This window comes from Epinephelus fuscoguttatus, linkage group LG16 (assembly GCF_011397635.1).
Source record: "Epinephelus fuscoguttatus linkage group LG16, E.fuscoguttatus.final_Chr_v1".
Lineage (NCBI taxonomy): Eukaryota > Metazoa > Chordata > Actinopteri > Perciformes > Serranidae > Epinephelus > Epinephelus fuscoguttatus.
Genome location: NC_064767.1, coordinates 29,670,387 through 29,695,801, shown reverse-complemented (window position 1 = coordinate 29,695,801; position 25,415 = coordinate 29,670,387). Strand labels below are relative to the sequence as shown.

At 40.6% G+C, this 25,415-nt stretch overlaps 1 protein-coding gene across 8 annotated transcripts; it reads right to left on the bottom strand.

The window, feature by feature from the left end:
• Positions 1–1,668: 1,668 nt before the first annotated feature.
• On the bottom strand, positions 1,669–22,692 carry lrrfip2 (leucine rich repeat (in FLII) interacting protein 2). Of its 8 annotated transcripts, none has more exons than XM_049599992.1 (27): positions 22,483–22,692; positions 21,050–21,210; positions 14,316–14,402; positions 13,801–13,860; positions 13,070–13,126; positions 12,888–12,926; positions 12,593–12,661; positions 11,695–11,742; positions 11,512–11,580; positions 11,154–11,243; positions 10,541–10,597; positions 10,092–10,145; positions 9,898–9,954; positions 9,327–9,395; positions 8,920–9,033; positions 8,456–8,497; positions 7,943–8,074; positions 7,442–7,513; positions 6,378–6,548; positions 6,147–6,239; positions 5,640–5,732; positions 4,854–4,955; positions 2,866–2,998; positions 2,445–2,615; positions 2,264–2,343; positions 2,053–2,157; positions 1,669–1,971 (listed from the first exon to the last, which is right to left on the bottom strand). In XM_049599992.1, exons 2-27 carry the CDS (start codon positions 21,137–21,139, stop codon positions 1,861–1,863), a joined length of 2,265 nt encoding a protein of 754 aa, XP_049455949.1. In that variant the 5' UTR covers positions 21,140–21,210; positions 22,483–22,692; the 3' UTR covers positions 1,669–1,860. The 8 variants fall into 8 exon arrangements, with proteins under 8 accessions (XP_049455949.1, XP_049455950.1, XP_049455951.1 ...); XM_049599993.1 differs by lacking the exon at positions 22,483–22,692 and adding an exon at positions 22,224–22,345; XM_049599994.1 differs by lacking the exon at positions 7,442–7,513 and having other exon boundaries at positions 22,483–22,691.
• Positions 22,693–25,415: the final 2,723 nt, after the last annotated feature.

Genomic DNA, 25,415 nt, shown 5'->3' with positions numbered 1-25,415 from the left:
CCCTGTCAGTCTGAGATACAGTGTGGGGGGATCAGAGCTCAGTGTGACGGAAATTAACACCACCACTTAGTTTTTAAGTAGCTCCTGGATAATTACAAGTTTGCAACTAAAAGACGAGTGAAGAAAACCTTCAAAACTATGTCCGTGACTTATGCTAAAGCAACTGTGTGCCTATCTTTATTCCAGTCACATAATCTGACAAGGACTAAAATAAAAAAGTAGAGTCCAAATTTAAAATTGGCCATGTCTTTTCCTACACTGATTTAAAACTGCAACGAAAAAAAGAGATTTAATACATATACAGCATGTACACTGGAAACCAAGGCTACAAATGAACAGAGGTGGTTCAAGTCATCTTTGTACGAGTCACAAATCTCTGCACTTAAATTCCAAGTCAAGTCCCGAGCTTTGAGTTCTGAGTCCTAAACTTTTTTGAGTCATACTGTGCTCTTCACCAAATGTAATGCCATTTTGACAACAGATTAATAATATAATACATTCACAATAATCATGAACATTTCATAGAATTTGTACTTATTTGTAACAAGTTTGCTTAAAATTGTTTCATCTCTGTAATTTTTTACTTTTTCAAAACTGCAATTTGTTTTTTGTTGACCACTACATACATTTTTGTACAATTGAAATTATCTCTGGTACCATTTTTTCCAATTGACGCTCAGTAATGTTACATTAGTTTTTCATGGTTCTAACCTTCAACTTGATTGGATCCTGTCAGATTAGTTCAAACAGAGTGGATCATCTGGCCAATAAAGTCTCACTTTACCAAAAAAGACTGGCATTGACTAGTTGATTCATGAAATGAAGGGAAATTAATTGATTCATGGCACACTTTTAAAATAACATACTTCTTGTTTTCAAGTCAAAAGGTTCAAATCCTATTAGGATTATCCAAATAAAGTCATGAGTCATTGGTGATAAAATCCAAGCTGAGTTATAAGTCTTGATTTTGTCAATTTGAGTCTGAAGTAATCAAATATGTCTCGAGTCTGACTCGAGTACAAGTCATGTGACTCAAGTCCACACCTCTGCAAATGAACAATACTGACAATAACGTCATTAAAATAGCACTTAAAAAGCAATATTAATTGATGAAAAAACAAAACATCCGGGTTGGATACCCAGTTCTGTAAATTACACATTTATTTTCAAGAAATCTTTTAAATATCTGAAAAATTTCAATGAAACCGCAGCAGACACAGTTGGTTCTACATATTTTCAAATAATGACTGCACCTTTTTAAATACATCATTCTGTACCTGTTAAAACGATTATTGTTTCACCGAGCGGTGCAGACTCCCAGTCTCCTTGTGTGAAAAGGCACTTCACTGTGTGAGGGGGAGCTGGGAAGGTGCGGGACCGGAGCAGCCGTGAGGGATGAATAGTTTAAAAGCATAATTATACTCATTCATGCAACTTATCAAAAAAAAAAACAAAACAAAAAACAAAAACAAAGTACAGCCAAGCACCCAGCCAGAGCGAGATAAAATCTCATGGATAACATGATGTAGTACAAAGCTCTGAAAAATTAAGTAGTGACTAGAGAAATTTCCTCAGATGTATCTCCCAGCAACTTTATAGTTTTTATTAGTTAAGTTTCTGAGTCATTCCTCCAAAAACAGTGGCGACAAAACCAATGCTTCCAATTTTAAAAAAAAAAAAAAAAAAAAAGGGACACAGTTCAGTTTGTTGCCTGTGCTACAGGTTTGTTTAAAGTGTTTTTGGTTAGCTACAAATCTTTAAAGTGTTACAGCTAAAAATGGAAATGTGCTCCAGACGCAATATGGCAGTCAGAGGTCTGAGGTGCGAGTTTAAGGGCTTCTGTGGTGACGCTGCCTTGCCTCACTGCTGTGACAGAAGGGCATTCCTGTTGGCCTTCATCTTCTCGAGGCGCTTTACTAGGTGGTTGTTGGTCATCTCCATTTCCTCGATCTTATCTAGAGCTGTGCGCAGCTGTGGGGGAGCAGAGGGAAGAAGTTACTGTCAGTGTCTTCTCTTTCTGTTCCATGTTATAAAATGCACCTGTGTCTTTACCTCTCTTTGAAGTTTCCGTTTTTCTGCTTTGAGTTCGTCTTCTACTTTCTCTGAGTTGTCTGCTGATGCCTTGTACCTTGACACTTGCCCTTCAAGTCTGTTAATCTGGAAAATGGACACAAGAGAGGACAATTTAATAACTTTGATGATAACTTTTTTTTATCTCTCCGTATCATGTTTCTATGATTTAATTTGACATTTTTTTACTCACATTTTGTTCCATTGTACCTATTTCCTGTTCTGCCTTAGAAAGCTTGAATTTGTATTCACTAATCTGTCTGTTGGCATCCCCTACAGAGAAAGACAGAAATCGGTGAGTTTGAAAATACAGACAATGTTTAAAAGATCTGTGTGCTGATACATAATAATGACACGTAATAAGGCCCACTTACTCTGCATCTCAATAATGTGCAGGTCTGTACCGTTCTCCATCCTCTCCCCGTCTGTGTATGCACTGTCCATCTTTGAGTGTTTCTGTCTCTCCTCCTCCAGCTGATTCTTCAGTTTCCTAATCTGAGCCAACAGTTCATCTTTCTCCTCTGCCAACTTCCGTAGCCTGACATCTGCAAAACAGTCAGGAAACACATTAACACACCACATTAAGCTGATGCAATTTACCGTAACGGGCAGAAGACGCTGAATGGACAAATTCAACTGCGTGCATTAGGTTGGCAACAAAAACACAATGAAATGTGACTATCGGTTGTTTTTCTTATTGTTTCGTAGCTGTAGTAAATACACACCTCATCAGATTCGTTTATTTAGCATCTATGTACATCTTTTATTTTGACAGACGTAATATCCCTGACTTACCCAGTGGGCCCTCTCCTGCAGACTCCAGCACCTGAGCGGCCTCCTGGGAGACCACAGTGATCCCTGAGGACAGAGGCTCATGGTTGACATCTCCGTTTGGTGTGCCGTCTGGGATGATGACTAGCCCGTGTTTCTGTGGTGAGAGAAAACACACATAAGTAAGGTTGTGCTTCAACGGGTATGCACCGATGACACTTTTTTTTTTTTTTTTTTTTTTTTTAAATATGACACACCCCTCATCTACAATGTAAGACCACACAGACCGAAAAGCTGGCCGCTATGAATGGATGGAAAACAAAAATCTTGAAAAGTAAAAGCCACTGTAAATGAAAATGATCCCTACGACGCAGTGAACAGTCAGTGGTCTGTGGATGTTAAAACGTAGGCATGCAGGATATATTTGTGGCTGGTATATTATTAGTAGATAAGCAATAAAATTTATTATTTTGCTTGTTGCGATTATTGAATTTCAGTCGATAATTCCGGCCCAAAAAGTGCAGCCCAGGGAAGGCACTCAATCCTGGGTTCTGAGAAGGGCGGGGCAAAATATCAATATTTCATTGATATTTTGATATGACACTGGATATCATCTTAGATTTTGGAGCACTGTCTTGTCCTGGTTTTAAAGGCAGCATTACAGTAAAGAAATGTAATTTTCTGAACAGACTTTACCAACTTATTCATTATATCAACATAACTAATGATGATTGCTCAAAAATCTTATGTAAAAGTATTTTGTGAAAGCACCAACAGTCGAACCCAACAATATTATCACTGTATCAAAATCACGGTATTTGGTAAAAAACACTGATTTGGTGTTCTGCTTATTGCACAGCCCTTGTTCTAAGGAGTGATTTTTGCCTCTCTGCCATTCTCCTCGCCTCTCTGTGCCTGTCACTGTTTGCATGAGGGTGGGGATGAGCTCCACACACAGAGACACAGGAGGCTCTTGATCAGAGAGGCCACAGCAGAGAGAGTGAAACAGACTTGAGGTTGTATTTCACTTGAGGTGAGTAGAATACTCGACCATCCGCCAGTAAGGGAGACGCCATGAAAAATTAATCTGTTGACCAAGCAGAACATGATTTTGCAAAAATGTGACCTCTTTGACCACAAATGTTTTCACATTAGCAGCAAAGGAGGACTAATGCTGCAGAACTGATTATTGTAAACAGTGGAGGGCTTCAGATAACAATTAAGTAGTAAGGACAACTTATTTCTTATGCTTTTTGCAGCCTATAGATGTATAAAGGTCTGACATTAATTAATCTACATATTTAAAAACTATGGTTATTACAACATTTTAAATTATAGGTTAGGGTATCAGTATTAGCTACAACAGATAATTAACGGCTACTGTAACTGGCCCCGAAATTCTGCGTTCTGCATATATACTGTACACACATGCATAGTATATGCAATATATAGTTCAACACTGGGGGCCTAAAGTTGCATTAACCAAAGCCTTTTATAAATAAGGATGTGTCCAGATTTGCCTGATAAAAATAACCTCTTTCATAATACTACAAGTCTTGTTTTCAGAGAACCATTTTTTTCCCCTCTACAGTCATTTGAATGACATTTTTGACATTTTTACCATGTGACTGCACAATGCAGACTACTGTGTGTTTGCCACTGTGGGACGTTACAATTGTGACCTCTATGTACAGTGACAGTACCTGCATACCCTGTATAAACAACAAATCTACCATTATTTTGATATACCACACTGCAGGCATGGTGAAATACAGATTGACATCTACCAGATATATTACAGAAAACCAGGAAGTAGTGAGAAAATTGTCAAGAAAATAAACTGGAAAGAAAAACAAAAAGGCAGAAGTCAAAAGTACAATGCAGTAGTCCGTTCGATAACATTTACTGGCTTAGTTCCAACCAAAAGGAAAGTATAAAAAGTCATTTTGGGGTCAGCAACTCATTCCTCTTATCTTGTGTTCTTTTTCTTCTGGGACTACAGGAAGACCTACCTCTCCTGCTTTGGCCTTCCCCTTGATGTCAGCAAGCTCATCTCTGAGCTCGTCTCTCTCATTCCTAATGCAATCAAAGTACTCTTTCTGCCTCTCTAGGGCCTGGCCACACAGACGAGAAGAGACAACAGAGAGGAAAAGAGGCAGAGGAGAAGTTGGATTGACTCTGGACAGACATGCAACACCACATGCTACAGCAAGACATCTTCCATGCACAAACATGCACTGTGCACATTAGGCTAACAACAAGGACACAGAAACACAGATGGGGACAAGGCTACATGCTCACAAGATGTTGTTGGGAAATGTTAAAAGGTGTTGAAGAGCACAGGGACTGAGTTTGTAAGGAGGAAGATCTTTTTGACTTTGCACTTTGTGAAAGCTAAATCTAGGTACTGCATTTAAGAGTCTGACCTAACTAATATACTGATCCACATGTGGAACATGCATGTCATGCTACAATATGATGATATTTCTCTTCTAGTTTACATGATAATCCTGGATAAAATTATTAATATTTCACAGGCTGCCCACTACAAGCTTTGAGACAGTGCCAGTGCACTTGCATTGTTAGCTGAGGTTATGAACTGAAAAACCCTGTTATTTGACATGCAAAATTCCAAACTGTGAATGTGTCCAGGTATGTGCTAACACCTCAAGGGTCTCCGTCATGCAGAGACAGCATGAGAGGCAAAAGAAGTGGAGGACACTTAGTCTAAAGGCTGAAAAGCACAACCATCTATTGCCTCCCATGTTCTGTCACAGCAACCCTGTGGGACCTCCTACCCCAATCTTTTTGTCCTTCCAGTTTATCGTTTCCTGCAGGTCAAACACCTCTCTGGTGAGGGCATCTAACTTAGTCTGCATTCGCTGGCTCTCCTGGAGTGGCGTTGAGCAGTAACAAGTTGACACAGTACAGGATAAGAACAGAATAGGAAAAATGAAACAAAGACAAAAGAAGAAAATGCACAATAACACATACAGATGTGAAAACAAAAGATAGGAACAGGTGACACAGGGTGAGAGGAGACTTGTTTGAAGATAATGCCGAGAAAGGAATGAATGATCAGCGTCAGATACGACAATGAAATAGAGCTAAATGTCAGAAGGGACGGAGAGGACCTAGAGGCAGGCAAGTGCCAATCAATCCTTATCAAGTTCCTGCAGAACAGGGCCCATTCGCTGCAGTCTGCACAGAGGCACTAACACCCTCCAAAGTGTTGACAGAATGGCAGTCTGATGTGGTCACGCTGGCAGAAACAGTGTGTCAGTCTAATGCAAGGGCAGCCTTACCTCTATAAGCTCATCTCTCTGGCGAATTCCCTCTTTCAGTTCTTCCTGTTTATGCTGCAGGACTGTGCATGTGTGCTTTTGTCTTTCTAGTTCCTGAAACCACAGATATAACATTTCAGCCACAACCCTTCTATGTAAATATTTTGTAAAGGTACCTGCCTGAATTAGTTTTCTGACATGTGGTTTGACGTGATAATAAGCTTCAGAACTTTTCTTTGACTGATATTTTACCTTTGACTTGTCTTCCAGCTCCCTCTTCATCTCAGCCATTTGCTCCTCCATCTCCTCTATGACGTCCTTTAGTGTGTCGACTTGATAGATGAGGTTGCCTTTGTCGTTGTCCAGCTGTGCGTTTGATACCATGGCTTTCTTATATTTCTCCTCCACCTCTGCAAGTGACTCCTAATTGGGGGTGGGAGCATGTTAATGAACAGAGTACACTGGGTTAAAGCACAGCTTGTCAACATGCACCAGGTGGACTCTGATATAAAAAAAGTTTTTGTAACCCAGGCCAAAAACAAAGCACACATCTTTTCTTATTTCTACATGCTGGATTGAGTAAAAGCATGATTCTGCACTATCTTTTGTGATATTTTTCTATTCTAAACAGGTCATTTGGGACTAGTGTGAGTGTGGTGAAAGTGTTGGCACTGATCACGCAATAATTAGAATGCTCTGAATCACTTTTAGGAGTGAAACAAGGCAATAGTGTGAAAAGGGGATCTGAAAGAGAGAACTACAAGTGAACAAGGAAACAAGATGATGAAAAGTAATCTAGCTAAAGTGCATCAGCTGTATCAAACTCTACAAGAACAAGACAGGAGTCAGGTTTGTTAGTAAGCTACTCTTATCAATAAAACATACAGTGTCCTTTGTAAGAGAACAAGAAGCTGCTTTGAGTGACTGCAGAAGTCAGTCAGCCAGAGGGTCGTCCAACACTGTGGCAATGAAAGCCTGGGTGGAAGAACAGCCTCAAAACTGAAAGCTGTAATCTGTCAGCAGGTGGAGCATTTTAACTCTTCTTCTTACAACTTTGAACCCAGCTGAATTGTGGGAGTGTCTTCATTTTAGGCCACAACCAGTGAGTAAGATCACAACAGGAAGTGAGGGAAGATCATGCAGAAGAAGGATCATTACGCAATTCACACTGGGAGCACGCAAAGACACAACTGTGGTGTGAAGAGCTACAGGAAGGGGCACATAGGGGTATGAGTGGGGGAATGCTGGAGGGTTAGTGACGCCATACTGCTCCCAGAGAACAAGAGAAGGCATGCTGTGAGCTCAAGCCCCTCTACCTTCAGCTCTTTAAGCCCTTGCATGTACCGCCCTTCTACATCCTGAATCTGGTCCTTTAGTTCATAGATATCCTGTAGAGCAGATGGAAGGAATGGTTGGGGTGAAGTGGGGCATCAGAGGGGGTGGGGAGCATCAGGGAGAGATAACAAAGCACCCGTGCTGCCATCTCAAAAACAATCCAGCTGGCATGACCAGCGCACCCAAATACAAGAACAGCTTCACAGGTCACATGTCACATCCATAAAGAAAAACGGTTAAAGCAGACACTTAGAATAGCAGGGAGGGCACAACAGAGGGAGGTTCATATGCAGAAGGAACAGATGTATACATTAAATATCTCAGACACAGAACATGTGGATTAGCATTTAACCTATATCATAATGTGATGATGGACATCTGGAGCTAAAACAAGTACAATTTGATTCATATGCCAGCATTTTTCAACAGTTTATTAAGCCACATGTTTGGAGGGGTGACACTGTGTGCATCGTACACCTTACCCTAAGTTCACTGAGACTGGTGTCGGGGTCATAGGCGCTACCCGTGTCTGTGCTGCCCCGTCGTGACGAGGTGCCACCCAGTGATGCCAACGTGGCTGCTGAGAGGCCTGGGGTGGCACAGCGGGAGGATGGCTGGGAACACAAAGCACCACACAAGTCCAGTCAGAAAAACATCAAAACAGCTCAGCACAATGCAACACAACTCGGACATGTTATACAACACCGTCATCTGATTCCACAGGGCCCAATTCAAATCCTCCTGAGGGAGGTACTGTCGCTGTCATGTGCTGAAGTATAAACTTGACAAACTAGCTCACTGTATCCACAGACTGTGTGTATAAAAGCCAGATAATGCTGATCTGTTGTAGTTACATGGTATCTGCCTAATAGATAGGCGTAAGAATAGGCGTAGAAATCAATTTGTAGTTCAGTGTGAGATTAAACTCACGGACTACTGCATTTGGTGCTTTGTGAGGTTTGGTGAAGTAAAATGCAAAATGATGGTGCACTCACCCGACTAAAATCTGAATACTGCTTGTCACATTTTTCATCCAGCTGCAAGAAAGAGAAGAAATATAAAAAGAGATGAAAACTATTTTGAGAAAGCACATCCTGTGTTGTAATGCTTGGAGTCATTTCCGCATCTGTAAATCAGGGAGTTAGTCCACGAGTTAATATGAGTCTGGGATAAGTGCTGCATGTTCACAGATCATAAAAGAGTTGACAACCAAACAAGCAAATGAAATATTGAGTGAGTCACACCACTCCATTAAGAAAAGATTTTCTAAGTCCACGCTGCTGCACACTACAGTCACATCCGCTTGAGCTGAACTTGTACCACTTTACTTATTTATAGTCAATAAAAACACAGACTGTGGGATGAGTTTTGAAAACCAAATGTTATTTTTAATCATGCATCATTTGGGGTTGCACTGCACTTTCCAGCCCACTGTTGTGAACTTCGTTTAGCCACTTACAGCGTCCAGATCTGGAATGCTCAAATCATCGAGGTCAGACACAATACTGCCTCTTCGGTTGGTGCGGCTGAAATAATCAGCAGCCGACTCGCTAATGTCTGAGAAATCAGATGACTGCTTACAATACACACACAAAACAAAGAGGATAGAGACAGAAGAAAGCAGAAACAGAGAAATAAGAGAGCCAAATAATAAAAATAATCAGAGTAAAGAGACGAAGCAAAAAAAGACAAATACAACCAGAAGAGATCACGCTTCAAGGTTAAGGTGTTTAAAATGTATGGTAGGTATTAAGCTGGTGTTCTTATGGAGTGCAATACAATAAAAGAAACCATTGAAAAGCTTTGAGTATTAGACCATCATCTACTGTGACAGAACGCTATCCATCTAGAGTCCCTACAGCTCACCGCACTGTCCCTGCGGCCTCTCCTGAAGTTTTCCTGGGACACGCTGCTGACAGTGTCATCATCTGAAGACTGAGGGGAATATACACACATACGCACACACACGCACACACGCACACACACACACACACGCGCACACACACTATGAGGATGGCTGCATGCCCAAGGCTTTCTCTTACACACACACTTCTTGTTCAAACAGCAATCCATACACATCCAGTAGCAGTCTCTGGATTAAACAGATATCTGGATTACTCCAAAGACTCTAACACTACAAGTAATGGCAATCATGCAATAAGGATCATTTTGTCAAACGCCAAGTTAGATGACACAACCTCGCTACCACATCTAAGCCTGCACAGCACTGCAGAAAAAATCCTTCATTCACGCACTTTAATGTCAATCATGGATGCTGTAAAACAAGCTGCAGCCAGTTTGGTACGGGTTATCAATATTATCCCTAGGTGGGAGGTCTGGTGCTGAGGTGGGGCAAGGGGATGCTTGTTAATAGTGGTCATCTGTGTGTGGAGTTAACTGACATCGTGCAGGGTGGCGATGGTTTTAACGTGCTCACCACAGGGCTGCTACGGGTGGAGCTGGCTCCAGAGGAGTACCAGCTGTATTCAGAGGGCTGTGGGTGGGGGGTAGGAGGAGGAGGAGGACAGGGGATCAACATGAAGGCAGATGGCAGACCACAGGGTACGACAGTTAGCTGCTGTGGTGGTGACATTGCTGAAATGCTGTTTGACAAATATTCAGGAGACTTACAGCTCTTGAACTGTATCCTGAGCCATACAGACCGGTGTCGTCATAAATAGAGGCCTGAGGGCACATGTGGGAGACAGTGGAGGGCTCAGCAAAACACAAGAGGGAACATGAATTTTCGACGTACTTGCTAAGTAGTCTGAATAAAATTACTTTTTCTAGGCAATGAAATGAACAGAGACTCTGTATTTCCAACATCAAATAAGCCATTTGTGTTAGTGCTTTACAACAAAAGCCTTGGCTTGATGCAAACTCCTGACTTATCTAACTGAAGCACAAATCTCTGGCCACAGCCAAGTGCTCTGAGTGTTCAGAAGCTAAATATAAGTGGTACTAGCCATCCTGGGCATCCTATCAGACCTATGTGGCCTCAAGAGAGGGGGAATGTGTACTTCTAAAGGTAACTAGAGGCATGCAGAGAGATGTTGGCTACTCTGTGGACAGAAACTGACCATGCTGTAGCTGCGAGGCAGCGCCGTGCCAGTGGTGGAGGACGAGGAAGTGGTGGCCTGTTGGAGAGGAGGGGTGCAGGGAAATTAAGAGCACAGAGGAAAGCTGTAGCAGGAATGTGAGGTGGAGAGAGACTAAAGAGCAGCAGAAAGTGGAAACAGGATGAATGTCTTGCTGACACTGTAAAATTTAGGGTGAAATAGGTTGAGAGGAGAAGTGAGGTAAGGTGACACTGGCCCTGTGGACTGTTTTAATACTGGCAGAGGAGCACCACCTTTGTCGGTTAGCAAGTAATTTACATAAATACAAATGATCATAAGAACTGTTTTACAATGGAGAGAGATCTCAATCCAAAGTCAAGCTTTCTATTTCAAGATTTCTATGGCACACTACACTAGCTACATGACCATTATGCTCTCCTTACTTTGATGCTTTTCTGACACAAACTATATCTCTTATTGCAGTTATATAAAACAGCTTGTTAGGCGTATGAATATCCAATAAACTACTCCATGCAGATAGGAATATAACTGGCTCTGATTTTACTGAGTGTCCTTTAACCACTTAAGCCTGTGCATAAAAGTGTTTAAAGTTGGCACTGTCAGAGGGACCGACCCGAGGCTGATAGGTGGAAGTGGAGGGAGGAGGCGTTGCTTTGGTCTTCATTAGGCTGCTGTAATTCCTTTGATCATGGTAAAGTCCAGTCTGGAAGGGCAGTAACATAATGTGACCTCAAACAAACACTGACATAACAAATCTTATTCTCAAGTGTCAGACTGATATCTATTTCAGACACATTCAACACAGCTTTGTCAACATCTGTGTGGCACTTCACAAGGCAGTGAATGTAGTCAATCTTATCAGGGGTAAAGTCGATCAACTGTAAATCACCACAAGCCACTATCGTTAGCTGACACTGCCTCCATGCTTGAGGCTGCAGAAAAGATACCAACACTAACGGAGTAACACTGACCAGCAGGTCCTTCTTCGAGGAGCTGGATGAAGACCTTTTATGGCCATGCAGGTCATTGTACACAGAGCTCTGTTCAGCCCAGAAAACAAAATAAAAATAAAATAAAAGCAAAAATGAGACAAAAGGATAAAAGGAAATGCGTAGAGGCAGTGACCAACAGATGATCATCACATAGGTACATACAGTGGAGCGGGAACTCTTCAGAGCGGAGCTAGTGGAGAGGCCATCAGACTAAAGAGAGAATCACAAGATTTATGATCACAAGAAAATCAAATATCTGAGAGACTGTGGTTGCTGTTAGGTCTGCACTGGCTGCACACATTCACGTGTCTCACTAATACAAAGTTAGTTGTTGCACAAGCAACAAGTAAGCCAACACAGTAACAGATCAAACAAACCATCTATTTTTCTACGCCCTGCCAGGACCACAGGGAAGGAACAAAAACATTTGTCAGTGGCACTCTGCTCATTGTGATGGTTGTGTGATGTTATTAAGGAAAACAATATGATGGTGAAAACAGTCAACAATAAGATTGTTGTATCAAAAACAGGCACAAATGTGGACATTCCCTATGTAATTATGTTGAAAACAGCTTCGAGTTTCTTTGTTTGATGGTATATTTCAACTAGCTGATAACTGCACCAAATGTCTTGTCAAGGTACAATTTCCAAGCACTTTAAAAGCTGAAAATTGAAGTTGAAAATTCTAAATCCAACTATAATGCCAGTCCATCAGAACCAAACAGCAACACATTCAAAAATTATACAGGGACATATTCAAGGAAGTGGTAAAGAAAGGTAAACAAATGTCTCTAACAGTCCCCTCGATGCTATTTCTCCTTCCAGGTATAAACTAATCTGTCATATGTGAATTTCCAATATGAAAAGGGTTTAGCTGGAGCCGAAGTGTATGAAACACACTGGTTGCTTTTGTGCACATCCTTTGGAATCTAAGCAAATTTTGTCGATCACAATAAGGTTAGCCAAACCTGAACTCATGCTCAGAATCCAGGTATCAATCAATTGCCAAACTCCACACAAATATGCTTCATGTTCTCACACACATGAACACACAACATACCAACAAATCTTTTCTACGGGAACTGGATCGACTCTTTGACCCAGAGTCACGAATTGATGATGAGGTTGACTTCAAATAAAAAAAAACAAAACAAATAAAAGCAATTATTAGAAATCTTAACTTCGCCAACTATTTCATGATATGACGCAAATACACTACCAAATAAAAGTATTTCACCCAACTGCATTAATTTAACAAGTGCTTTTCTAACATGAACAAAGGCCTCCACACATCCGTGTGCCCCTTTGACTGCAGACCTAATAAAACTGGCAGGGATTTATTATGCATTACGCACCCTGTAGCTGCGGACTGACGTGACATCATCATCCAGCCCCTGTTGATGTGGAAACATGGAGTCACAGCAGAAAAGCAGACAGAGAGGAACATGGGTGATGAAAGATTAACTGCAGGATTAAAGGAGAAAGAAGAAAGGAAATACAGGCGGACAAAGAGGAAGTGTGTGGGAGAGATACAGACCCGGCGATGACGGCTGGATATACTACTACTAGAGCCTCTGGCTTTTTCTGAGTCAGCCTGGAGTAAGAAAAGAAAGTAGGGAAAGATTATAGAGTGAAAGTAGAAAGGCTCAATCACGGGGTGAGTAAGGTCACTGCAAAGCTCGACAGTTGCTATGCAAAGCCCAAACCATGCCAAACAACTTCTGTCATCATGTTTATATCCAAACGGATGTCATAAACATTTGCAAATGTTATCCTCTTTAAGCACGGCAGCAAGATTAATGATATACAAAAAACCTTAATATATTGCAATTTTTTTCTCTTCTGTTATTTTAAAAGGCAGCATAACCGCACACAATGAAAATCTCAGCTTTTCCTCCTGGTGTTGATCAACACACATAGAGATTAACTTCATGCAAACGTTGTCCACCAGCATTCAACAGCATCCATCCTTTCTGAAGCAGCTGGAAGTTGGAGGAGTATAGCTAAATGTCCAAACCACCTTCTTGCATGTAGACTCACCAACCCTAAATAAAGTCAAAGGCCAATGCTCGCTCTACAAATACACACAGCCACAGATTACGGTGTCTCCAAAGCAAATACACTGCTGAGGCATATTTCCACAGTGAGGTACACTATAGTCTGTGAGTCAAGTGTAGCTAAATGGTCAGGGTTGACTGGGGCTCAATCCCACACAACAGGCTGTGTTAGTGGAGTGAGAGTCTGCAACACTCTCTCGTGCTCGCCTACCATCCATTGGTGGATCTGACCCCATTTTCTGTTGCTACTGCTGGATGAGTGGTAAGAACGCTGGACAGAGGGAGGAAGTGCCAGGAAAAACATACAATCATACTTCACCGAAAAACTGCTGAAATGTAAAAAAAACTGGGTGACATTTACTTCAGGAATAGAACATTTGGTTACATCTGTGGACATGCAGCACTTTCATTTTTCTTCCTGTGGGTATATGTTTGTGTATGAACTGTGAGATTATTCTAAAAATGTCTTTCAAGGCATGAAGCCAAATAGCTCCTCTGCACCATGGAGGCAGATGAGCAGCTCACAAACACTGAGTCAGTTAATGCAGTAACTGTCCATGTAAAAACAACTGATAAAAAATTAAATAGAGGAGAAAACAAGGCCAGTTTTTATGTTCAATCTACAGTTGTTCTGTGCTGAGAGCAGCAGTTATGAGGCATTACATTAGCTTGCTCTCTGGGTTGAATGATGGTCCAGAGCATCTTTGTCCACTTTGTGTTATATACCTCTTTTTGCTGCCGTTCAAGTTCCCTCATGCGAATATCCCTGGCCTCCGCTCGCGCCGCCCTCTTTGCTGCAAGCCTCGCCTCTGCCTGTGAGACACAACATGAACACACTTGTTAGCCATGAGTGGAAACTGGTAAAGATGCCTTTCTCTGGGGACACGCCCCAACGAGTGCAAGGAATAAACACAAGGAAGGGAAAAGCCTCAATCAAAAAACAATCTCACAGTAGAATTTACATGAGAATATTTGGATTGTCTGTTTCCTGTAAAAGAAAAGGGATGGTGGAAAATGTACACACATGGGTTGATTTCACTTCCTCACAGCTGCTTAAGTGTGGCTATCAAGGTCTATGAGAGCCCAGCTTCTTTCATGAGCTGGAACCTAATTAACCAACCCTTTGATGATGAGGTTGACTTAGCATGGTAGCATGCCTAATTATAACGCTATTGTTTAGATATTTTAAACAAATTAAAAAAAAGAAAAAGATGCAAAACTGTTTTGCTTTCTCAGATATACAATTTAGTTAGTTACAATTTAATCAGTATGATTTGTCTTCAATAGCTTTACTGCTGGTTAAAATGTATTTACTTGCAAAACATAAAACTGCCTTTTAAATGCTTCTCTAATAACATCTAAACAACAGACCACACACAGAGACTTGGTGGTAACCTAACACTAGGAGCAATGCAGGACACTCACAAATATATACAAATATACACTGCTGTATCTTGCAGGCAATAAGTAAGTAACAAGAAACTGCAGTACAGAAATGCCAAGGGTATACGTGAGTTAAAAACAAAAAACAAACAATTACTGTTGGTTGGGCTACACCATGGACACTGTCCAGTAGAACTTCTGAACAGAGTTCATACTGTACGGTGTGCCCTTGCTGACCAGTTTCGTTTGTGAGTCACAGCTCTGTAGTCCTGTTCAGAGTGAGTGCTTGGGATGCCTCATCACCGACCACATGTGCTAACCATCAGTTTCAGGAGGGTTGATTTAAAGACCTCACGAGGGAGATGCCAATAGTGCACAAACAAACTGGCAGAGAGGTACAGGATTGAGAAAAAACAAAGTGAAAAATGTGGTTCTGCTCAGCCTGTAAACAATTCACAATAACTAACTAGGTAAATCTTACAAAGCACAAACAAGTCTATGTCAAACTGGGTCCAATAAACTCTCCTCTGGGGGTAAAATTGAGAAGAGTCATCGCACAATTCCCCCCCAACTGAGTCAGAATATAAACAGAAGCTAATTTTACAGAGTACCACAGCAGAAGGAGCTAATTTAGGCGAGCCCCTACACAGCCCTGAGGAGTCACGCAGGTAACTATGTAGACTATACTTCCATTACGTTCACTCTACCAATTACACTCAGTACATGCTCTGAAACCTAACATCCCACCAACAAAGACTGGTTCTCTTGCTCATGGAGCCTAGCCCTTTATCTCTTACTAAAAGGCAGTCCATAAATACAGCGTGTGGTGTGTACAGTATCTCACTGCAGACAAACACTGTCAGCATTCCAGCAATTTCTTATCTGCTGTGCCAGAATGGAGGGCCTGTGGGTATATGCTATTCCTGTTTCAATACAAGCCTCGAGTGAACAATCACTGTTTCATAATAATGCCAAAGAGCCACCCAAATTCAGGTTCTTTTTGCCTGTACACCTAATGTTGTGTAAAGCCTAGTTATTTCCAAAAATACTTTAAAACAGAAAAAGAAACTTGTGGCTGAAGCTTAGGTAGATTCAACAGAAGGATGAAGTGACCTCTATCCAGGTGAACAGAATATAGTTTTAGTTAAGACTGTCAACCATCTTGTTTTAGAGAGACAACTTTCCAGGATAGCCAATGAGTGAAAACCATGACCCACAATAGTAGTCTGATTTAAGGTGGGGTGATGAGTGAGATGCAGTAATGATCACTACATAAAATGCACTTTTTTTTAGTATCCAATACACAAATTTAAATATCATCATCATTAATTAACGTGAACACAGGAATATCAAATGATTTTTGTGAGTGAATACGTTTACTATATGTAAGATTTGTTTTTCAAATCTACATGGAAACCAAAACCCCAGAACTCTAACAATTAAATGCCGTTTCGCAAACATACATGCAACGTGGACCATTTCCATTTCCTTTGGCGGCTCTGTGTGATTTTGGGTGAGTCTAACTGATGGTCCTACAATAAAACATGCTTAGTACAAGGTGTAAAAGGAAGTAAAGCTGTGAGTGTATGCTGTGAGATCCAATGAAAAAGCAAGAGAGACGGCTGGCCCTGTGCTCTGCACCTGTTGAGCTGTCTGACAGTATGACCTGCTCTGCACAGCAGCACAGCTGAGCTCTCTGTCTCTGTCCTATCTATAGCCTGGCCCATCCGGCCCCAGCCCTCTGACAGCCATATCACGGAACTGGGAGGGTAACCTGAGCAGTAGAAGTTCACCATCAAACTCACCTCCAGCACTGCAGGCAATAAGAGTCCAGATATCCACCATGACATCACCTGAAACCTCTTTATGATACTTGGCAATTTCCTTTTATAAATCCAAAATCAACTTGGAATTGTCTGAACATGGATCAGCCTCATATCCCGCCCTCTACATGCCCATAATCAACCAACAACAGTCAGTGCAAAGCACCTTATCAATGCTGATGCATAGAAATAATCAATGGTTCTTTATGATGAATCATGGCAATGACTGAGTGTCACCACATTATTTATATGTTCACACTAATCAGACTGATTGCTTCACAATCACGACAGTCAGTGGTATCCCTCACCCTGGGATATTGTTAGAAAATTGAAGTTTGATAGGTAAACAAGATTTGTATATTTAAGTTTTGTTATGGTGAACTTGGGTCTACATTATGATCAGGACTCACAATGAGGATAAGGAATATAATGACTGTGCGAGAGCTGTCACTGGCATTATTTCCAGACTTTGCTAATTAACACAATCCACATGTACAGGTGGTTAGGATGTGCTGGATGAGGTGACTGAAGGCAGAGTGTGAAGTGACAGCCAATGCAGTGTCTCCAGTGACAGCGCAGTTATATTTACAGCAGCAATTTTACACTCAAAACATTTTACATGAATACTAAAACTGAACTTGGTGGTATATAAACTGTATTAGAAAATATTGTTGAAAACTATCTGGGCTTTATTCTGCAATTCTTTAATGCTATTTGATATCTTTGATGTCTAAGAGTGATGATACTTTCATCAGTTAGCCTAGTTAATGTGATCGAGGTTAAAATAGGCTCTATAATATTGGGGAAAGACAAGCCAGACTTCCCTGAATCCTGCCACATCCTGGCATCATCCTGACATTTTTAAAGCTGCGGTGCACTCCAAAACTGACCACAAGTGTGACCATGTGTATACAGTCCGGCCTTCATCTCTGCTCTCCAGATGTGGGAGATGTGATGGTAAGACAGTGCTGATGAAACATTTACGGAACCTGATTCGAGATTTGACTTGGCTTCTATCTCTTACAATTGAAAGGTGCTTATGGATTAGTTATGGTTCACTAGCACAAGCACAAACACAAACAACACTGCTAGTTTTAAATGTTCATGATAAAGTGCATCTATGAGTATTGTGTGATATGAAGTGAAATTAAAAGTGTGAGAGGCATTATTAGACATATAATGCTTTCTCTCAAATTCCTACAATCTGGCTTCTGTTCACCACCTCACTGTGTGTATTACCAATGTCCCCTGCCTTCAAAATGTATATGGAAATCAATACCATATGCCAATATTACGACTGAAAAAGCACATGCAGTGACCAACAAATAATAATAATAAAAAAAAACGGGTAAGTGATGTAAGGCATTTCCAGTTTCATTACTATGATCAATACTGCAGCATTTATAATTTCAATGCTCTGCAAATGAAAATGAAATAAGCTTATTTAGTATATTAAATGGAAAGTGCAGATATGTAAATGGAATACTTTAACATCCAAAACAATATATAAATGTGTAAATTCTAAATTTTGTCTAGCAATAATCCCTGGTAGTTTGAACAAAAAATATTCATCTTTTTGCCAAGACTACTCAGCAATTGTCAATATAATCGTCAAAAAGCCAAGACAGCATAGAGTAAGTAAAAACAAAATGTAAAACAGCTCTTTAAAATTGGTAGATTAATTTAAATACATAGATAGTCAGCTTTAAAAATAAGCCTGTACAGTCACTCTAGGTGCTTAAAACTGCTGTATGTTATGTAAATGACTAACCTTTGCATCTCTTGCACCTTTAAAATTACACCAGATTAGTCATTGAAAATGCTGTTCTAATATGACCCCCCCCCCCCCCCCCAAAAAAAAAACCCCATTGTAAATGTAAAATAACATACAAATACTGCTGAAAAGCTGCATTACAATGGGATGAAGTCTACTGACAGGGACGGTCCTTGTCCATCAGTTGTTGACAGACACAGTGATATGTGATTTGTTCTCTTTATATCCATATACAGAAAATGAAAGTGTAGCACAAATGAAATCATATGAACTATGAACTACAGCTTCCACACAAACACACACACCCTCTGTACACTGAGGAAAGTCAATGATTGCCTTGCTCATGTACCATTCACTCCCTTAGATCCTAATCTGAAGGACAACGGGTATGAGATGATCATCTAATTCTAACACTTGGCCACTGTCAGATTTCTAAGCAAGCTGCTGGTATTCAAAAGGACTGACTGCCCAGTAATGTAAGAGGCCTTAGAACTGGGCTGGTGACGGTGCAGGCTCAAATTCACAGTCATTCTCAGCAGTGATCCGTGCCAAGCACAGGCAGGCAGGCTGTAACTTTTCTTAACCAGGCACAGACAACACGAGGCAGAAGCTGCAGTGTTTTGGAGATTTGTTTGGGAGGGTGGTGATGTTCAACAGGTTAGACACTGAGCCCTTGGACTCCCTGCACAGTTGATCTAATCTCTGCTTTGCTCCACAAAGAGATTCAGATTTAGGACCTGACTGGGAGGGTCAGATGACTCATGTTTCTATGATCGGCCTGCATGACTATAAAGAGAGCAAATGGAGCCTTGTGCTTAGTGCCCAAGAATGAGGCACTGCACACATGAAGCATTCTTAAAATGGGCCAAGGCAAGTATTTATGAAAAGCAGATTTATCCAGCAGTACATTTCTACCTGTAAATCTACCTGTGAATGCAAGAAATCATTTGACATTACCATAAATCTTCACAGAAAATCTGCAGACAATGTGGCTTTTTAACCTATGCCTACAAAACATGAAATACCTTAAAACTCTGAAAACTGATCTTTGCATTTCATGTTGTTAGCCACCTCACTGTGGAAAAAAAGGCAAAGGAATGGCAGCCCTGCTGTGGAACAAAATGGAATAATCCCAGGGCATGTCGTTACAGGCTAGGCAGCTTCTCTCCACTGCCCGTGTTTTTCTCCCCCAAACGAAAACACTACAAGTCAAGCCTCTCTATGGTCCAAACCAGCTGTCTCCACTCTCTTAGGCTGAAACACCTAGGCTATTACCTACAAAGCCTGAATATCTGCATTTAAGTACGTGCCTCAAAGGCCCATTTGCTGAAACAACTTTAACAACCACGTCTTAAATCAACTTAATTTATTGCATAATAGATACAATTTTCTGCCTAAGGTTGACTAGACATCTGGGTGTTGAATAGAAAAATTTAGTAAACACAGCTAACACATGACACATTATCTACCAGGGAGAGCTTTGCAATTAAATCTAAATCTGCTCCCAATATTCAAGAAATCCGTTCAGGGTTATTGTCAAAGCAACAGGTCCTTAAGACAAATCCTATTAAACTGTAGAGTTATACAAAACTTGATCATCACCAGAAGTGCTTGTTTAATCCATCTAAAATCAATGTAGCATATTTGTGCTCTTTTTGTTAGTAAACTCATTAAATATCACTGTTGTATGGAATAGCTTGTTTTTCAAAAGACCACTGAAAAATCATCAAGACACACTAATTATTTAAACATTTGAGTATGGGTGAATAATTTCCACAAGAATCAAATGACCTCGACATTGCTCAAGAACAAACAAAGGCATCTGCAAATAAAAAAGTATCTTAGGAAAAAAATGCAAATGAGTAGATTGGAAAGAAATCTGAATGTATTCCGTTTGGGCTCAGGAATTTGTGCCAGACACAGCTGCACAAGTTTTTTGTTTTTTTTTTTAAGTCAATTTTATAAATGATACTTCCATTTTTAGAAATGTCTCACACAACTGAAAACATAATACTTATAAGATAACCAAAGCATTTTTGGTTTGGGTAATGATAAGGATACAACATGAACTAAAGATGCAACTGAAAATAGTCTACATACATTAATGTTTTCAAGCTTTGGCAATACATCTCATATTGGTTTTAGTTTAAAAGGCCACTTATTCAGCCATAGTGCAGTGTCAGCCAGTCATTTGAGTGCTGATAATGGTTTCAATGGTCTATAAATGCTCCCTGTATTTTAAAAGTGATGGTGCTGCTGCCAAAATTAACATCTGAGATTGACGAATCAATCTCCAGCCTATGCTTTACGAGCCCATTATCTAGATGAGGATAAACAAGACAATTTGAGTTGGATACAATCATATTAGCATTGATTAAGCAATGTACAACTGGAGCAATATAGGGAGAATATAGCCCAGATCCATTCCAGTTTGCTCCAAAATGGAAAGAGAGGGTAAATGTTATGGAGTATGAACCTACCTCCCGTGCAATGCTACTCAAGGCCTCATCCTCTGCTGAGAACCGGTCCTTCAATGGGGCACGCTTTCTACCAGAGCCTTGTGTCCCCATGTTGCCTCTGCAACTGTTGCTCCACCAATGATGTGTCAGGCCAGAAAAGACACCAAACTGTATGTAAATACCTACAGGAAAAATGGAGAGACAAAAGAAGCTTATTTTAAAAGGTCTGCAAACAAAGTCAAATGTTATGCCTTAGGGCTGTCTCAAGTTTTAACTGCATTTGATTGTGTACGCTTTTATGTACTAAATACAGCCCATGCACTCGCTATCCCTTTCTTTCATTCCTGCAAAAACAGATAGTTTCTCATGGCTTTAGATAACAGTTGTGGCTGACATGAGCCAGCCTTCACGTGCCATGCAGGACCACTGGGGCCTTATAAATCAGCATATGAACATAACATTCCAATAAACAACAGCTAATGAGACACACAGAGGGAATAATACAAAGCTACACGTGTGAAACTGCTCTGAAAACACGGCTGTTCATTGATAAAGCTTGCATTAGCTGGTAAAGTAACGTTCCTCATCATCAACATGATGATATGTGTTTGATTGACACCCAGAAAATATCAAAGTTAACAGATCACACAGACAAAAGACCGCTGTGGCTGGCTGGTGAAGACAGGGGGGGAAAACGCCTAGTTTAGGACCCAGCTGAGTCAGAGGACCCAAGCGAAGCATGAGCGCTCCTTGTAGACGTTTGATGATTTCAAACCCGTGGATCCAAAATTCAAAATGACCAGTCTGACCGCCTCAGAAACGCTGACTAACAAATCAATGAATGCGAATAATCCTTGGCCCATTGACATGAGGATGATAAATCACTATTATCTTACGTTATTTTCCCAGCTTCAGCTAACTTACTGACACACTGACGTTAACTCTGACAGTTTTCCACCCACTAACAAAGCTAACATTACTGTCCCTGTAACATTTCCTTTAGGAATATAGGGACTAACGTTACCTTCGCTAGGTTAGAGACAAAGTTATGCTGGTGTACTGCCTGTCCTGTTAGCGTTAGCCTGCTAATTTATATTACAAACGTTAACGTGAACGTTGACGAAGGTTAGCCAGCTAACTAGGAGTGCTAACTAGCATTTCGTCCTGCCCAAATTTTCATTAAAAAGTTAGCTACCCTCTTAGGCTCTTCCTCCGCTTCCGCCGAAGCTAGCGCTTTATAAAAACGAGAACTATCCACACATGTCCTTCCCACAGCAATGACCCCCAGCACCGACGACAATCTCTGGGAGCCAAGGCTAGGCTAGCTGACCAGTTTAGCTGGGTAGTTAGCTTGGATAGCCAGTGGGGCTAACCTCGACTCTCTTGAGAGGCAGATAGGGCAAACTGGCACTGATCCTCCCGTCATATTTCCCACCCCAAAAATATAACGTTACCTTCGCGACACCTTCAAATAACCCGCGATACTGCCGAGGTGCTGTCCCTTTTCTCTTGCACGTTTAGGGGAAAGACATTCGGCTTCTCTTCAGAGATTGGTAGTGTTTTTGTCCACACTGACAGCTGTCATCAGTCCGCCTTTCCACCGCTCTCCACTGCCCTCCTTACCCAGTTTCCACACACTGCTCCGCTCGAAAGGTCCCGGATGTTGGGAAAATTTAGGGTGTGATGCTGCCTTCATGGGCCGTCAGACACATCAAAATGTCAACTGTTGTACCCGACCGGGAGAGAGTGGTTTTCCAGTGAGTGATAATTAATAGGTCTGGTATGACAACATACGAAGTGACTTTCCAGTGTTCGGCTTTTAGGGGCTGACAGCATGGAAATTGTTTAAACAAGTATGACGCAAACTGCTGGTATTATGTTTCTATATAAATACTCTACTGTAACGCACAATTTCTTGCTGCTGTCAATCCCTTAATGGTTGCCTCCTTTTGGGTTATAGATCATTCCCATGGCTAAAACTGCCTATAAAGCCTATATTTTAGATAAGACATATAATATATTCTTATATATGGGCTTCAGCCTTGATAACTTAAAAAATCAAACCATAACAGTGCACAAATTTAGCAGCATCTGTATGAACGGTGACCAAATGCAACAGGAGCTGAGTCATTATTATTAGTGGTAGTAGCAGTAGTAGTGGTAGTAGTAATCTTTATTATAATGATGTTGACATAAGCACTTCACATGACATTTGGAGCTCTTTTTAATTTTTTTTTTTTTTTTTATTGAACTTTAAGAGTACAAACAAGGCACATTTTTAAGTCCTGTTCATCAAATACAAAAAAACAGATACAAAATTTCAGAAATAGAACAAAAATAAAAACACAGAATTTATACTAATGAAACAAAAAACAGGGCAATGTCAAAATAACTTAAACATAACTAGTAATAAGAACTGAATTGTATCAAACAAGTTTCAGTGATTTACTCAAGAGTTTTACTTAAGTCTTCTAATGGTTTAAACTAGGTTTAGTCTTAAGTATCTGCATTTATATATGAAAAACTTCCCCATTAACAAGACAGTACTGAGAACAAAGTCCAGGTCCTTGTTTTCAACACAAACACCAGATTGGACTACCTTCACTGTCAGGGGTGACTGAACTGGAGCCAGCATTGCAAGATGACCACTTACAAACTCTCCTGACATTTTGTTTCACAGTATGAGCTCACCTTGGTCTAAGATCCTTCTTGTTTTTTAAGAGTAGCCTAATGTTAAGCCATGTATCTCAAATTAGGCCCATTCTTTATTTTGACCTCTTTACCTCCAAATACATCACAGCCAGGTAGGCCTTACATTTCCAGCAAAATATCGAATCGGATATTTTGGTACTTTTTATACCCCATAGGGCACTCATCATTTTTGCATAATATGTAGTCCTACTTAAATACAATTACATCACAGCACCACATTTTATTTGATTGCAGGCCTACAGGTTGGCCCAGTGAATATAATATTATCTTACCTGTAATAGACTGTTATATAAAGCTACAATACTAAATATTACTAACTTAGATACAGCTTTAAACAAAAGTGCAGATCCATATTACTTCCACACTAGATCACTAGGGGAGGCCAAAATCCATTGTAATCCGCTATGTAGGCTGACAACAATTTGTCCACGAGAGGGCAGTAGCGGATAATTATTTCCTCTTACATGTGTGAAATGGTACACTACCACTACTGTGTATTTCAAGCCTGCAGTTACACCACATGTGAGTGGTCATGCCCAAAGATAGAATTGTGATTCAACCTGCAAAATAAAGAACCTAATCCAGTGTAGACTGCTGGTTCACTGGTGATGTGGTTGCAAAGATTGTACTCCTCTATTTACTGTAGTAAGGGTGAAACATTTAAAGTAATGTGTTATAGAAAGGAGTGTGACAGAGAAAGAAATTACCGTCTTACATAGCTAAAGATAACAACAGGATTTTTATGTTGTCTGTTGCATATGAGCCAACATTTAGGCTATGCATGAGTACAGTACAGCAGTATAGTTTTATTCCATTGCCAACAGAATGAACAAAGCAAGCTGACATGCCTTATGTATGTCATGTTTCATGTACAGTTTTGTTTTTAGGTAGCAGAGCACTTGTAAGGGGGGATTTCATAAAGAAGACCTACAGGACATACATGGGAATCCCCTGATTGACACCCATAACACAGGTTACATGCAAGCAAACACACACACACACACACACACACACACACACACACACACACACACACACACACACACACACACACTGTTGCTGTATTATTCTCCCTCATTACAGGAAGCTAATGACTGTTTTGTCTCTGATCACCCCTCTGTGTTTGCTACCGTGCAGACAGGGTTTACTGGAGTCTTAACCCAAAGACACCATCAGCCATACTGTCTCCATGCTACCACTTCTGGTAAACTTTCCATGTAGTCATCATTTTAAGCACTAATTAACCATCATTCACAGTCATAATCACAAAGGATCACACCTGAGTAGACAACAGATGTGTTACACTGGATTCAGTTATGCAGCTGCTTATCAAACTGTAATAATCGTAATTATAACCCTGTGGCGATCTCAGCTCCAGTGCTGACAGAACAGGCAGTCTTTATAAAAATGGGGGGAAAACTCCTTTTACACACATAACATTATCATGTCTGCAGTTTGGTAAACTGGTACTGACTCTGTTCAGACCTGTAACAATGTGTTTTACTGGAACAAGATACTTTAATGTGATTTGGGACTTGAATTTCAGCAGTCTAAACTAAAAGATGTTCCTTCTTTAAAGAAAAGGAAATGTGTGAATATTGTTGCACAAGCTGGAAGTGGGAGCGATGGAGAAAAACAGAAGGCCTAAAGGCATCCAGACAGTGCTTAACTGTGT

Excerpts from the sequence above, each read along its gene's own strand:
- lrrfip2 (XM_049599992.1), bottom strand. The coding sequence starts at position 21,139 with ATGGGGACACAAGGCTCTGGTAGAAAGCGTGCCCCATTGAAGGACCGG. Across the intron at positions 13,127-13,800 it reads GTCAGATCCACCAATGGATG|GCTGACTCAGAAAAAGCCAG; the intron begins GTAGGCGAGCAC and ends TTCTTACTCCAG. Across the intron at positions 10,598-11,153 it reads CTTCCACCTATCAGCCTCGG|GCCACCACTTCCTCGTCCTC; the intron begins GTCGGTCCCTCT and ends CCTCTCCAACAG.